At 36.2% G+C, this 17182-nt stretch overlaps 1 protein-coding gene across 5 annotated transcripts in view; it reads left to right on the top strand.

Moving 5' to 3' along the window:
- The window catches only part of RGS7 (regulator of G protein signaling 7), a 235474-nt gene that overhangs the window by 181681 nt on the left and 36611 nt on the right, over positions 1-17182 (top strand). For all 5 annotated transcript variants that reach the window (XM_083857586.1, XM_083857588.1, XM_083857585.1 and 2 more), the window contains exons 6-9: positions 59-110; positions 11602-11666; positions 13368-13444; positions 13590-13671. In XM_083857586.1, the coding sequence (XP_083713712.1) occupies positions 59-110; positions 11602-11666; positions 13368-13444; positions 13590-13671 (276 nt within the window). The remainder of the gene's footprint in view (positions 1-58; positions 111-11601; positions 11667-13367; positions 13445-13589; positions 13672-17182) is intronic.

Raw genomic sequence — 17182 nt, 5'->3', positions numbered from 1 at the left:
AGTGTATAATGCTTGCATTGTCTAACATGAGTTTCCTACTTCTTTGTTTTGTCTATAGACACCCTATTTTTGGCCATCAAATTGTTGGGAGCCGGAAAACACAGACTATGGTCAGTGTAGAAATATTTCCTATTTCTTTTGGAAATTATGCATTATATTAATGGATGCACCATTGCAGTCTGTCTTGTTTCATTATCCCACTGTTTAAAACATAATTATATGTCATATAATTGCTGTGCAAGAGCTGCTGATATTGAAATGAATGTGTTCCTACCTTTTTCAAAGTTTATCAGAAGCTTATCAAAGTCACATTTTGGAGTGGATCTGAGGAAAAAAGAAAAAAACCCAAGCCCCAAAATTCAAGACTCATCAAACCCTATCTTGCCACTTATATGCTGTTTGTTCCAGCAAGTGTAATTATTTACACTTGTGAGAGAATCTCAGTGAAGCGGAGGAGATTTTGTTGATAGTCGTGCAGTGGTTGTTATCAGATTGAGACCCAAAGATATGCCTAGTTTAGAAGTCTTTTTTCTAATATACAACATGTGGAAAATTACTTATTACAAAACCTAATATAGTTCTAATATGAACTGTATTAGAAAATACAGTTTATTGTTTATTTGCATGTGTCTTGGGGTTTTATTAATAAATTATATATTGTAATTACTGATGTGTGCTTAGACAGCAAAATCTGAAGATAAAAGGTAGAAATGCATTAGGAAAAAATATTATTAAAAATTATAACAAAATTAGGTTCCTCTATACATCAAAGAGTGACTTAATTTTTAAAGGAAGTGGATTTATGAGCAGCTTCCTGTTCATTCTAATCCAAACTGTGAGTACTGAGCTCATCTAAGATGAGGTCACTTATTTAAGTAATTGAGCCTGTACATGATGGGTTATGTTTTCAGAACTTCAGACCATGAATGTCTCTTTTTACAGCTTTTCATAAATTTAGGTGAGTGTTCACTTGTAATTTGGATTCTATGCCCTTGAGAGCCAAAGACTTCGGGGATGGATGGTTCCAATAAATGCTCCCTTCCTTTTTGGAGCAGACACAGTTTAATTTCAAATACATTGCCAAATAAAGCAATTTTAAGCTGAGACTCTCAGCAGAGCTGAGTGTCTCCAAGGTACAGTTTGAAGATGTGACAGTTTCCTCATCCTATAGGAGTAGAAAAATGTTCAATTTTTTACTGATATTTGAATATGTCCAGTAAATAGTTATCGGAAGCTCCTAAGGAGGAGAAATTCTTACTACGTGTGTGTGCTTAGCCACTCTGTATGAGGAAATTAGTCACTGAAGGAAAAGTGGTTGATTTACCATTTATTACTTCAGTATATTCCCCTTATATGTTAAAGATCAGCAAGTAATTAACTATGGTTTAAGAGACATGGAGTTGTTCAGCTTTAATGTGTATCACATTACTGGGGTGGTTTTAATAAATAATTATATGCTTAACATGTCTGAATAAACTTTCAAGGCACCTTTTCAATATTGTTCTTAATAGGTTAGCATCATCCGAGTCCCAGAAATTAGCATTTTCCCCGTAAACAATGGTGATCAGAGGAATACAGGAAAATCAAAATATTTAATCAAAATATTTAAGGAATCAAAATAAATCTAAAATGGTTTTGAAATATTTTGCGAATATTAAAGGATAAATCTCACCTCAAATATACACGAAATAGGTTCTGCAGATTTTCACCATAATTGTTACTTCCTGGAAAATATAGTACACACAATTTACATTATTACAGATATGCAAATGCATTTCATATTTATCATGCATTATGGTGCTGTGTAGTGCTAACAATTTCATGGACTTGTCCTGAACAAGCTTGAAACTGTGCCCTCTAAAATTAATGACTGTGGCAGGCAATAGAAATCTCTCAAGACCAACAAAAGCTCTCTCTGTAATCTTCTTTGATCAAAGTTACTAACAAGGCAAAATTTCTTTGCCATTGACCTAATTTTACAAGCCATTGGAAATACTCTAGAATTTTATTTTAATTAAAAAATTAATCTTAACCATTCATCTTTACTCATCCACACTGGGCTACTGTCCAGAATGTAGCACATTGGCAGAAACAGTATATTTCATTAAACAAGAAATTAAATGAGATTGAGATACTGTGTGTTAGTTTATTACCAGAAATAACAAAAAAAAAATTAAAAAATCCTTACATATTTGTATAACATGTTAATGTCCTCTCTAAAATATAATTTGATTTATATGAGCTTGTAAGATCAAATATTTGCCTTAATTTTTTTTTCATAGAAAGTATAACTGAAAAAGACATACAAACAGAATCTTCCAATAAGTCAAAAAAACACAGACACATTCTCATAATAAAGCTGTAGTGTACTGCTATGTTGTTGTGGCAAAAGGAGGGCTTGTATTAATTTAATTTATATCAAAATGGAAAATAACCTTTTGATTGTAATTTCCAAAATATTGACTATGATCATTCTAAGGTTACTGAGAAACTGCTAGTTTTCATAAAGTGCTGAAATCTGCCTCTTTTTTTCTTGAAAATCATGCTTTAAGTGTTGTCAAGAGAGATTCCTCAAACTGCAAATAATTTTTACAAAGGCAGGTCCTTAAGTTCCATCTGTTGAAGTCCCATTTTAGTGCCATATGTCTTGGAGTCCACCCAGGCAGGACATGTTGTTCTTTGTAGAATCCCATTGGTTTTAGTGAATTATGTTAGTGAAAATAAGTAGAAATAATAACTACTGTTATTAAGGCCAGTGTAGTTCAAGTAACTTTGTTTCTTCCTGTGAGTTAAGTCATATTCCTGAATTATGATTAGGTTTTGTGACAAATAGAATTGGCTCTCAATTCAGAAAAACTGGCTATTGAAATGAACCCAGCTAGTGGCTGAGCATGTGACCTGCTTGTAATTATCTTCTCTTTGCTTACAGATATAATTTTGTAACCAATGGATATTTTTTTCCTGGCATATTATTAACAGGTCATGTCAATAAGAATTGGTTAAATAGAAAGGCTAGTTATGACAATTGCATCCCAGAAAGGGGAAATGTAATGCCACATATAAAATCATTATTCTGTGTGCATTTTGTCTCAGTTCTAATGGAACCTGTCAGGTTCTCTTGGAGATTTAGTGACTCACAGCTGTTGCAAATTTGAGGCATTTAGTCCATACTATCCTCTTTTTTGAGTTAGTAAAAAATATGAAATGTTAGGGGAAAATTCCATTCACAACAAAATAGCAATTATTTGCCCTTTTAAAAATTATTATTCTTTAGGATTAATATAATGTATTTGTGAAAATGTAAGAGGCTTATAAGAATTTCAGACATATAAAATAAGAAGAATTAGTATTTTTTTCTCATTTTCTCTAGTGAAATTTTGCTGATAGACTCAAAAGTATCTGTGACGTATCAGTGTTTTTCTTACAGTTAAATACATATTAAAAAAAGAAATCTACTCCAGGGAGAGAAATAATGAAATTTAGAAAGTGCCACAGTCACTTATAGTCTTGAGAAAGTTTGGACCTACTAGAAGACAAAAAATCAACTGCATCTGTATAGCTGCAACAGGCTGTTGTTTGAGCATTGTAATTTTTTTGTGTGTGCATTTCTTTCAAACGAGTTAAAAATGGAGGAGGACTGCAGAATGCTGGTAAGTTATAGAGAACACAGTAAATAACTGATAATGCAACATGAGTTTAAGAGCACTTGACCATATGATCTCTAAATGATGCTAAGTGAGACTATATTTTCTCTATGTTCAAAGCCAACTCTTAAATTCTGTTGTTGAGAAAAAGGACAAGTTTTGAAAATGTAACATATTTTCAGTAGCCTTCCAGGTAAAGTCATGTATGACAAAGGCAATCTCCTAGGAAGTTAGAGCAATCATGGGGGTTGGGGTAAGTCTTAATTAATTCCTCCCTTTAAAAGTGTAAGATACTTATCTGGATAAATGCTGCAATTCTTTAGATAGTCATCACTTTCTTATCTCTCCTGTGTTACAGTAAAATGAGGTAGCCATTTACTTTTGCTGTGTCAAAGCTGTTTCATAGTTGTTCTCTAGCATTTTTAAGAAAGTACAAATCTTTTCTTATTAAATTTACTTGATAACTAGCTAACAGTTAGTTATCTGATAATAACTTGATAATCAGCTAACAAGCCAATCTGAACAACACTTCCTTCCTAATGGTACTTTCTTATCACTTAAAAGTAAACTGACAGAGGCTTCTCCATGTTCTGTCTCTGCTGCTCTGTTCTGAACATGACCCATTTCCCCTGGCTCATTTCCCTCTGCTCCCCTAAACCCACAGTAATCCTAAAAAGCACATAGTGCACAAAAAGTAACTGCAGTCATGTATCATGTTTTTCATGTATTGAAAATTTTCATATGATTTTCTCTTTAGAGTCTCCTGCTTACTTATTTTACATGCTTAGCTTCAAATTCCTCTATGAAAATTTGAGATGTCCAGGAATTTTCTCACTCATTTGTCTTTCTGTACCCTTTACCATAGAGTGACTGTTTGGAAGAACTGTGTGGAGAATGCATTATATATTTTCTTTGCCCAAATGCACAGGAAGGATTTCCTTGGCAACAGCTTATTAGTAAGAAATTTGTATTTGAGAAATACTGAGAAATACCTCTATTGCTTACCTGAACTCTGTTGTGACACTTCATGTTCTCAGCATCTCTGAAAATCAACCTATAACTATGAGTCAATAGCTTGGGGCAAAACTGGTAGCAGAGAAGCATTTTTTATACAAATTTTCATATATATATGTATATATATATATATATATATTTGTTAAAATTCATGCCATGAGAATTTACAAAGAAGTGTGAATAGTTTCTAGGGAGCTCTGTGGTTCTGTAATCTCAAATCTTGATTCTCAGTTCCCAGTTTTTCAACAGCTAATGTCAGAATATGACATAGTCAGCAATGACTCCTGCAAGCAATTCTTTTAAGTCCTTAATACAGATCCCTCTGTTAAGGACCCATCTCTCAAAATTTTATGGATTTCTAGGTGTAGTTAGAAACAAGAACTTTCCTACCAGAACTCAAGTAACATACTAAACTGTTTCTAAGACTGGATTGTGACTCCTTAAGTGAATGACTTGCCTTTAGGAAGCTAGATATACAGAATATATTGACTAAGATCTTAGTGACAGGACTAAGTGAGGAGTACAGTCTACCAAGAATCACAGCCTTTCAAGAAAAATATGACTGTTTTCAGTGCTTGCTATGCATAAAATTTGATCTGGGTAGGACCAAATCAAATGAGCATTGGGAAAGACACTTAGATTAGCAGATAAGTAGAAGAGGTGACCTACAGTATTTTTTCCCACTCTGAATTCATATACCAATATATTTCTCTGCAGAGATACATTTTACACTCATTAGAAGCTATCTCTGTCATATAAATGATGAAATGAAAGTCTCACTTCAACAAGAATGGCCTGAATTTTGTTCTGATCCTTGCTAATTCTGACACTGACAAATCACTGCAATGAGGGCTCTGTAACCAGGAGGCATTTCCTGATAATGCTTTCCAGTCATCTCACCACTTCAGAGTTTTGTGCTTACCTGAATTATTCTTTCCATAAAAGTGTAACTTATTCCCATAATATGAGGAGCATGGAAAAATGTGTTTGGCCAATTCATGTGTATGCACACATAAGAAAGGGTAAGTGATTCAAGTACATGTTTCTGCAGTACTGTTTTAAAAGCATTGATAATCTGCACCTGGGTCCCCTATAAATAAAAATAAAATTTCTTATCAGAATTCTGGTATTCATAGACATAACTTGGAATTTTCTGAATTGCTTTCAAGTTGCTATGTTGAGTAAACTAAACAGGTTTCATAGGATATCATGAGTTGGAAGAGAATCACAGGGATCACTGAAGTCCAGCTCCTGGCCCTGCACGGGACACTCCAGGAATCACATCATGTGCCTGAGTATTGTTCAAATGCTGATTGAACTCTGACAGTCTTGGTACTGTGACCACTTCCCTGGGAGACCCTGTTACAGTACCTACCAGCTCTCTGGGTGAAGAACTTTTTCCTGATATCCAACCTAAACCTCCCCTGACACAACTTCAGGCCTTGTCACTGGTACCTACAGAGAGATCAGTGCCTGCTCCGCTTCTTCCCCTGACAATTAAGCTGCAGACTGCAATGAGATCTCCCTTAAGTCTTCTCTTTTCTAGGCTGAAAAGCCAAGGGACCTCAGCCCCTCCTCATATGGCTTCCCCTCATCCCCTCACCAGGACTGACTCAGATTAGAAAGGTGTGAAGGAATGCTCTACTTTGCATGCCTTTTCCTGGCCCATTGTCCCTGGAGCTGTAGGCTTTCTGACTCTCTGAAAATGTAACCATAATGGCAAATTGAAAGCATTATGATAATTTCAAGAGGCATGAAATGATTTAATGGATGTAATTTTAAATTGTATTTGACAATTGGATATTCTTTGTCTGATCCTATAGTTCATGTAGCTTGGGTGACCTTTCTCCCATACCCATTTTTGTCACCCTGCAGGATTTTCCAAGGCCATTATCCTCTGGGGCACTTCTGTATGTTGAAGATGAATTTGCCTTTTTCTAATTCTTGATCTCTTTGGTAGTTTGAAATTCGTTTTTTTTTTCTTGCCCTTTGTTCATGTAAGAAAGTCCTCTGTTTGTGTAAATCTATAATCAAATTGCTTTCCAGGTGTAATATAAGTAAGAACAGAATCAAAGAGCAAAGAGTAGAGAAGGGGAGAAGTGTTTCATAAGTTAAGGTTTTGATGATTTGGCAGTTTAATAAACCTGATCAGGGTCTTCCTTCTAACTTAATGTTAATAGCATTTACTTAAGAGCGTCATTCTTTTATAGATAGATAGGGCTCTGTGGTGACCCATTTTTAAGACTAAGTGAAACTCAATCGCTGTTGCTAAGGGCATATTTTTTTTTTCTATTGACTAAGAGCAGAGCTGACCTAAAGATGGTATGAAATAGCCCTAGAAATCCCAATGTTTAAATAAAAGAGTTCATTTCATGCTTTACATCCTGCAGTCATGTTTTGTGCTGATTGTCCTCTAATTCTCCATCTGAAGCAGGCACTTGCATACAGAGGGAGAACTGTCTGCCCACAGGGCACTTTGAAACCTTTAGACCTTGCAATTTTCTTTGCCTCTTTAGATCCAGACTGGGCTATATATATATATATATATATATATATATATATACTGACTCTGAAAACAGGATTTTGACTCAGGGAGTACATAAATTTAATGTGGCCTCAGTGGAGATAACGAGTGTTCACTGAAAGCATGCACACCATATATGGGGTGAATCAAGCTGTGACACCACTGGCACTGGCACAACCATGGAAGGAGTGTGTAGTGGTGTGGAGGGTGTGTGGGTGCCATAGTCTATGGTCTTCAGAAGCCCAGTTGATCTTCCACTGAGTTTAGCTGTGGCCTTTGCTCCACTGTGGCAAAAGGGAAGATTTAGCCCCTGTTTAGCAACAAGATAAAACTCCCCAGAATGGGTTTTGGGTGAAAGTTCTGAGTTTGGCTTTTTTTGTGGGTTTTTTTGAGTAAGTGTGTATAATATAACATGTACTCAGTCCAGTTTATTGAGTTTAGAATGAAACCTGTCATAATCTCTATGATCTTATCTAAAGAAAAGAAATCTATAGAGTTTTCTTAGGAGCTTTCAAGTGCAAGTGAACAGTCAAGAATAGAAGACACGTAGCTAACCATGAAAATGTTTTTTTGGGGTGTAGCAGTTTAAAAACTTGCAAGAGGGAAAATACAAATATCCTCTTTATGCAACTCTGGTTTTGTAGTCTCACTTGAAACTCTCAGATTGCCCACATTTTGTGGATGCCTGAACAAAACTTTCAAGAGCTAGTAGACTGTATTTACTGCACAGCTACTGGAATGTGTTTCAATACTGGTTTGTTGTTCAAATACCCATTTATGAACGTAACTGACCATCTTTCATTATGAAATGTTACAAATTAATATGGTCTTTAAAATTATTGGCGAATCTGTTCTCTCATGGTAATCAGTCACTTCCAAAGCACAAGCTATAGCGTCTAATATATAATTCACTTTAGTAGAAGCAATTATGTTGATTGCAAAATCCATCAGAATACACTGGCTCTAAAAATAAGAGTGTATAAGGCAGTCCATATTTAGCAAATTGAGGTTATTAATCAGACCCTGTTCCTTGCATATCATTCATCCTCATGGTGAGCATTTTTCAGCACCCTTGTCAGGAGGTGGCAAGCAAGGGAAGGTAGGCAAGAACTGAGGTTGGCAACAGTGCAGGCAGGAGCAAGGTAGCATCATGGGTAGGCTACAGGGCTGATTAGAGATGTATCTACAACACAGTTCATGCCTGTTAATACTCAAAGCTCTGTCTAGTAACTAGGCTTGAGCACAATTCCTGAGTACAGGCCTCAGTGGAGCTCCTAGGTGGGCTCCTTGGTGGAATTACAGCTCCTTGGCATAGTGAGGACCCTGACCAGGACCTTTTTGGGATAGATAATTAGAGAACTATATACAGAAATAGAGAGCTTTAGTTGGAGATCCTTCCTGCAGGCTGTGCTTCCTGTGAAGCTATAAAAACACTGTCAACACATGGAATTGGAAAAACAGACAGCAATTCACTGAAATTCTGGGAGATCCTGACTCTGCTTTGACAGGGAAATTGATTGACATCCTCAAAGTCCGACTACTGGACAAGTAGAGTTACTTCATGTGTGATTTGGTGCAGAAAAGGAGTGGTGACTGTGAAAGGTCATATTTCAAATCTCATATTCCTAAAAGTCAGAAGAAAAAAACCACATTACTCTATATCTTCAAATGATCTGGCTGAAAATGAGGGTGATTTTCACATTCTTGCTTTCCAACATGTTACTGAATTTTTTTACAGGTAAGCCAAATAATATGATAGAGAGAGTTTAAACTGGTGAACACAAATTCCTAAGCTGCTGCCAGGTTTTCGTGGCACTACAATTAGCTCTTAAATAGAGGCTCAAACATGCACTTTTATAAAGATGTAATTGTTAGCACATAGCAATAGCCATAAATTGAGTCTGAATAGGAATGTCCTCCAGGACTGTTTTCTTCTACACTAGTGGATATGCTGTACTTCCCACAATCGTAATTCTTCCTTGGGCATATTCTACCTTGTTCATAGTGGCACATAGAAACATTTCTGACATAAGAAATCCAAGCTACAGTTGTTATAACCATTAGGCTCCTCTGAAGGGGAAGGGATCTGGATATTTCAGTTTTAAAAAAAAGGATCTGAAGGATGAATATGATTTTTTGAGTCTTGGCCAAGTTATGCTCATAATGAAAACCAAACATCTTTGTATGGACTCTTTACTATGGATTGGGATCAAAGAGAGTCATTAAAAGAACTCTTCAGGGAAAATAACTGCAGAGTTACACAGTGAAGACACAGTATAAAATTAATGTGTCAAGCTAATTCGTCTCCTGGTGACCTGGTGGTTGTTTCTCCAGTGTTGAAATCTCTGTTATCTGAAGATACCTTTTTGATGAAACCTATCCTGACAGAAAGATGAGCAGTCAGCTACCTCTGAAACAAGAATTTTTGTAGGAATTTCTGTAGCATGAAATATAATCCCAAAATTTGCCCACAATGAGACTCAAGGAAGAGCTAAACTAACTAAAAGTACCTGTACTGGAACTGTAAGAATATGGTTTAAAAGTCTTGATCAAGTACAGGAACAGTGAACATTTTTGTTTCTGTTCAGGTGGTATTAAATTGGTAGACAAATTTTGACCCTTGGAATTCTCAGAACTGTCTACACACTTATATAAAAAGTGTGTATTTTATTGCTAGGATTTACAGGAGGTTTAGGAATCTTTTTTTTTTTTTTTGGTTCAATGAAATAACCAGTTTTGAAGGAAAAGAGAAAAATGCTTCACTGTAAAAGAAGCTAAATGGCAAAGACTCTCTCCTCAAGAATCTCTTACCAGTGTACTGATTGTGAATGTAACCTAGGTACAAAAGGTCCAAAATTCATCCCTTCATCTTTTTATGACAATTCAGCATGCATGCCAAAGCATGTAGTGTAAATGTTAATTGTAATATTACAGTGCCTGAAAGCTATAGAAACTATCTGCCTGCTGCATGTGACAGATATATATATATCTGTCTTTGTAGATTTTGTAGACACAGAAACTGCTTTGGAACCAGAGGGTATATGGGGGGGCAGGGAAGAGGGAAAGAGACTATGGCTTCTTATGAGAGTGGAAAGTGCCATATTATGGAAGGAAATAGACCAAATAACACACCAAAAAAAGAGGAGGAGAAGAAAAGACAAAAATGGCATTAAAATATACCTTCATTTTACAACAAGTAACACCTTTAATTGCAGGTAGATGTGCCTGTAATCAATTTGACTAAAAGAACATTCATTTGCATGCATTTGCAGGTGCCTTGTCAGGCATAAATATTTCCATGGAATCTTAAATTATATTTGGGTTGACTACCTTAATACTCAAAGCTATATCTAAAATGAACACTTCCTTCTTCCTAGTTAGGAAGTTCCTATGTGAAGTTATTTCCCAGAGAGGCTTTTCTCCTGTAGTAGACCAGCTGGCAGTCAGGGAGCGGGAACATTCCTAAGCATAACCAGTAACTGTGGTCTCTTTTTGCTGGCTGTGGAGACAACAGATAAGTTAAGGTTTTATTACCTACACTGATCAAAAGATTCATCCATCTCACATGAGCAGTGCTCTGAAGTAATGAAGTGGGTAAATATTGCACAATTAGGAATTGTGCTGCACTCATTGCCTCACTGGTGGGGGAAGCTGTAAAATATTCAGCTTGTTTGGAAAGTTTTTGCTGCTAAATAAAGCCTATTGAAAATGTACTTCAGAATTTTATTACCAAAAATTCTGCTCTGTCTGAATGAAGTGGAGGAAAGACAGGTCTTCTGAAAGATTTTTGGATTTAGAAAATAAATGAAAGAATATTTCTTCTCATATATAATAGCTGGCGGGGGTTTTTTTCCTTCTTTTTTTTTGGTTTCACATTATTTTCTTGTCTAAGTATTGGGTATAGCAGACTAATCTGTATGAGGCATGAATTTTATTTGGAATTATGTTTTAGCTAAAATCCTCTTAGGTTGAAAGTTTGTGTTTTCTAAATATAGAGTAAAAAATAAAATCATATATTCATGTTTTTAAAGACCTGTTTGACTAATACAGCAGCAGCTTCTGCTAAAACTCTTATGCATTATGATTTATACACACACAGTTTGAAAAATGTCTTTGCCATTTTTCTCTAATGTGCTAGTTCCCTGGCCTTTAAAAAACCCTGACCTCAAGTACCTCATGAATTTTGCATATGATGTCTGTTGCATAAAGCAGATTTTATAATTATTTAATGAACCTCTGTATCTGATCCATCATTTCAGTACAATACTGGTAGCATTGATCCCATATTTAAAGCTTTCTAGAGCAAAGGGAGAAATCAAGCAAAAAAAGCTAGCTTTAAACCAGATGTGAAGCTTTTATTTCTGATCTGCTGTGTTTGTGAGATCATAGCAAATTCTGTGTTATTTTATTCTGTTCCAGCTGTTTACCTCTGCAAGCGGACAATGCAAAACAAAGCGAGGCTAGAACTAGCAGACTATGAAGCTGTAAGTACCTGGCAAAAAGTAAATTTCTCTGCTGCACCTAATGAGCCCATGGAATAATGTTAAGTATGAGAATTATGGGCATTATATGTGAAAGTCTATTAGTTATTCAGTTCTTCCAGCTTGTGGGTCTAACACTGTTCAGTAGTCTTAAATGGTGTTTGAGAGACAATAGTGAAGGCTAACTGGACAAAGGTTGATATTACAGTCCATCTCTAATCTTACTCTGCTCAGATCCCCATGCCAGGATCACAAATATCTTCACAAATCCCAGCTACACAATGAGTGTTTGGAAGCAGTTGTTCTCTACAGCATTTAAGGCTTGAACGAAGGATCCCTGACAACATTTCCAAAAGCTCTTGATAGATGTAGAAATGTAAATCTCATTCTCTATAAGTGATGCTGACACTTGAGCCTTTTCCCATCAGCTAGATGAGAGGCAAAGAAGGGCAGACTAGAGGCATTCCTACTCCCTGACAGTTGTGCTGTGCCTCGGGCAAGGTAAGATAATTGGGGCCAGGAAGAGCCTGAAAACAGGATGTTGGATTAGCTGATGAGAATGGAATTCAATAAGGAGAGAGATGTCCTGAATTCCAACTGTACCCCTGAGAAGTTCCTGAATTTTTCATCAGTATGTCAACATAAAATTCACAAACAGCCCTGTCTCTGTGCTGAAAGCTGTCCAGCTGTGCTTCTGTGACCTGCTAGCAGGATAGTCAGCCAGATACTCAACACACCAGATACTCCAGGCACAGCACCACGCTGACACTCTATTGCTTCTTCTGGCACGAGCTTGTTTTTCAGTGTAATGCACTGTGGGGTATGCGTAATTTTATACTCACATGCCTTAGAAAACTCCCCTTCAGTGTACAAACCAGGAGAGCCTTTTCTGGTATTGACAAGGTCTCTAGGAAGTCTGCTCTTTCTGTAGTCTTCATTTTCAGTGAGTATGGCACGGAGATAAATTTGCAGTGCATAGAAATATAGTAAAAAACAACACATTTTTTGTTAAGAAGACTGCATACTGCTGCTGTTTAAGCTGGGAAGAGATTTTAAAAGCTCTGTTGAAGACAGTGAAAATGTTCCATTGTCAATGGAAGAAAGAATTTTCGAATGATTTTAGAAATTTGCTTCCTGTTATTATTAGTAGGCTGTAGGATAGATGTATTTCCTGTACAGTATTGAAGAACATTAGTCTGCATTTTTAAAAATGAGGATTGCTGGGGAGGTTTGGCTATACTACCAAAAATGGCAGCCAGCACTGTTCAGTGGAAACCATTTGCATAGATGACTGATGAGGAATTGTCATGTGGATCATCCAGTATGGAGATAACTGCTGTTATCTTTCATTATTACATACTTTCAAAACAAGGATATTTCTTTGTACTATTTCAAAATTGCTAAGAGAGCACGTAGTATATAAAAATGTTTTAGAAATCTCATGTACTGCTGAAGGATGCATATACCCTTTTTATCAGAGTTTCAAAACTAAAATAGTTGAGGCATTCTAAAGTATTCCATCTCATTTGATGTCAAGAAAAATCTTTTTATCAGATAAGGAAGGTCCATTTACACTGACACAAATATCATGACTTGTATTGCATCTTGGTGAGGGGTGAGGTGAGGAGGGAAAGATAAAGCCAGGAACTATCAAAGAGTGAATAACTTGCAACCTAACCCACTAAAATTGTAATGTATTTTCAGGAGAGTTTGGCCAGGCTACAGCGAGCTTTTGCTCGGAAGTGGGAGTTTATTTTTATGCAAGCTGAAGCACAAGCAAAGTAAGTTCCTTTGGAGATGAGCAGGGGTTTTTTTTTGCATGCTTTTTGATGGGAGGGAGGGAGGGAGAAAGTGGTTGGACACATTTTATGTTTGAAATTACTGTCCTCAACACTGTTTCTTTTAAATATCCTATGACATTGACAGGGTTGACAAGAAGAGAGACAAGATAGAGAGGAAGATCCTTGACAGTCAGGAGCGAGCATTTTGGGATGTGCACCGTCCGGTGGTGAGTGCTGGTGGGGCTGCTGGGTCTGTGAGCAGGGCTGCTGGTAAATGTCAGCTTCTGTGAAGCTTTGGGGTAGCCTGGGGAAAGTAAAAGAGCAGCAGGGTGAGGGATTTGGGCTAACCTCCCTCTTTTTAGGATCTAGAGTTTAAATGAATCTGATATTGTAGACTTCAAATGTGTGTGCATCCAGTTAATTATTTTTAGTGAATAGATGTGTTGTGCCTGGTTTCTTGAATCAAAAGGTACCTGTCTTTGACTATTATCATCTCAAAGGTTTTCTGGGGTATGAGTCACACAACCTAAATTATCAGCATAACTAAAAATACCCTTAAATAAGTCTGACTATTTTTCTTTTTGAGTCTGCTTTTTTGCTTGCTAAGCCTTTTAACTTCACTCTAGTTTTATTTCCAAGTTATTTTTGAAGTACATAAAGGTTAGATGATGGCTTTGAGCTGTGGGAGTCACACACTGTCTAAACAAGATTTGTGTGAGTGCTTTGTCAAAGTCCATCTGAAACAAAACTTTAAAAAAGAAAGTTTCTGACATACTCAACTATATTGGAGCGCTAAAATTGTGAAAAAAATGTCGATTGTTGCAATGATTCCAATTAAACTGTACATATTTTTTGCTTTACTACAGAGCAATATTGGTTTCCCTTGCCTAGAGTTAAGCTTTCCTTTTTTGTTTATGCAGTTTTTGGTATCATTATCAGTGAAATAATATATGAATTATATCTTTTGCTCTGACACTGGGGAAAACTACTTTTAGTGGGGGAAGTAAAATTAGGTAATGACATGTGTGGAAGAGTAGAATGCAATGAGAGAGTTTAAATAAAAAATAATAAACTTGAAGATGGTCAGCTTCAACTGAAGCAATCGTAGAAGAAATGTACTTTTGGATAGGATTTAGAATGTCAGGTAGCAAAAATAACTTGACGTGAAAGATTCCAACCGCAGGAAATAGATGCAAAAAGACTGGAACATTATTGCCTAATCACTGACATGAAACAAGGAAGGAGAAAGAAAGCAATTTTCCATCTGATGTAGATTGAAGCTGCATAGAGAATAAATACAAAATATCTGTGGACTTGAGACCTGTGAAGGAGCAGAGAGCTTTTATATTTGCTGCAGAAATGGATCTAAAGGTTTTGAATCTGAGAATGAAATGTTATTCTCAGGTTTGGAAGAGATGAATTGTTGAAGCTTCAAGAGAGTAGAAGGGACCAGGACAAGAGGAAGTTGAATCTGATTAAGAGCTTTGGCTGGACTGTGGATAAATCTGCCTGGTCCAGCAGATGTTTTTAATCTGGCTGTAAACATACCTAGGAAATATCAGAGGCCAAGGACTGGCTTACAGTCAGCAATGCAGACTCCTGGCTTTAGAAGATATAAATAGATGAATGGAATTGGCTACACTGCTCCTCTGAAGAGCCACTGAAATACTATTTTTGAAAACACCGTTATGAATTTACTGTCACAGTAAAAGCCAGACACTTCTTTTGAAAAGAACAAAAGATAAAACACAAACAAACTGAAAAGAGAAGGGTAATGCTAGAGCTAAATTACAATTTGTAATGGATTTTCAAGCCCCCCAAAGGCCTTCCAAAAACTTACAGAAATGCTGCTGCAACTCTGGAGAGCTAAATTTTTAAAATAGTTTTTTGAGGTAATGTTTGGGTGAGAATCTGTGTATAGTGCTTATTTTTATTTAAAGTGTTTCACTTTTGATAAAAATTCAGAGGCTAGTGGTAGTGACAACATAGTTTGAAATCCACCCAGATGAAATTTTTTTTAACTGAAAACAAGTTTTGAGGATCAAATGTTTCATTATTTTTTGTTGGTTTGTTTGGTTGATAATAAGTATTTTTAAGGGTATTCTTGCAGGTGTCCTGATCCTTAGTTGGTTTATTGCTTTATTTGTTATCTACCCAGCTACAGTACTGATACAGAAGATTCACATGTAAAATATAAACTATAAATATTAAATTTGCATTATATTTCAACTTTAAGTTGATGAAAGGAGCAGAAGAGGGAAGCAAGCCATCATTCCTAAAGGACAGTGCAGCAGGACATTACAGGAATGGGAGGCATGAGGATAGCTGTATGGCAGTGGGGCCAGGAGAATGGCGATGCAGAAAAGGACGATGATGAAGTATCAGAGACATCACTGTGACTAATGAAATGAACCAAAGTTGGACATGTAAAGAGGATTTGCCTCAAAAAACACCTTTGTTTCATAGGTCCCAAGACAAAGGCAACCCTCAGGTGATTACAGAAGTTCTAGAAGATTTATGTCACAGTCTGAGGGACAGACAAATTCTTGAAAGTCATAATGGCTGTTACTTTTGATTGGCTGGCCCATAATTTTTTCCTAGGTCTTCACACTGAGATGATGCTTGGAGATGAGCCAGAAGAATTTGGTTTGGAAGGTTTTATTAAAATAATCATCTATTCTACAGTTTTCTTCTGAGAGACAGTTAAGAGAACAGTGTTGTTGTCTCACTGTTTAGTTTCCACTCCAATATTTATTTAATTGATGTTTCCCTGTGGTGGTGTTTTGGGGTTTTTTTGGGGGGGGGAGGGAGAATGAGGGTTGTTATGTGTATTTCAGGGTATGTGGAATGCAATCTTGGTCATTTTTGTAAATTCCAATCCCTGCTTTATGTAAAAAGATCTTTGCTTTACATAGGATCTTAAATCTTATGTAAAAAGAGTATGGCTGAGCTTCAGGTATAGATAACTGCAGCCTGCAGAGACATTCCCAAACACAGCTTAATTTTACTGATTCGGATACCAGCCATAGTAAAACCAGGGAAATTTGTGTCAGGGAGAGCTGTATAAACTCCTTTGCAATCCTGAGCAACAGGCCATGCTTTATTTCTAAGGTAAAACCAGTATCTGGCATAGGTCTGAGATTAGTATTATTCATATATAGTGATGCAGTACTCTTTTTGATGGCAGAATAAACATACATTAAAAATATTTCTCTTCTTTTCATCTGCCTAGAAAGTGTATTATTTTCATATTTTTGAAATTTCTATTGATAACAGACTGTGAAAATAATAAGCAAAAATTGGTTAGGAGGATTAAGGTGTTACTCAAAAACAATAACAAGACACAATAAATTGAGGAAGTGCATTACTTTCCGGAAAAAGAAATTGAGAAGCTGCTTTTGATCAAAAAGAAATCTCATGCTGCTTATTAAAATCTTTGAAAGAGAACTGGTTTTGGCTTTCCTGAATTATTATCTCTTTTTAAACCCCATAATCTTACACTTTTTAAAAAAGGACAAACAGGTACTAAAGCAGTAAATCCTCTGAAACATTCTCAGACCCACGCAAAATACAGTCAGAGCAAAGTAGCTGTGGCTTGCTGTAGAATTAACTCTTTTAGGTAATGAATGAGATGGCTGATGTCTTGCTGCTACAAATTATTCTCTTTTCTTCCTGAGTTATACATTCATGCAGTAAAAAAGGCCTTTTGGATACTTGCTGAGATTCAGATTGATTCAG

Source organism: Zosterops lateralis (assembly GCF_965231275.1).
Source record: "Zosterops lateralis genome assembly, chromosome: 3".
Lineage (NCBI taxonomy): Eukaryota > Metazoa > Chordata > Aves > Passeriformes > Zosteropidae > Zosterops > Zosterops lateralis.
Note: the sequence above shows the minus strand (reverse complement) of the source record. Positions and strands in the feature narration are given on the sequence as shown.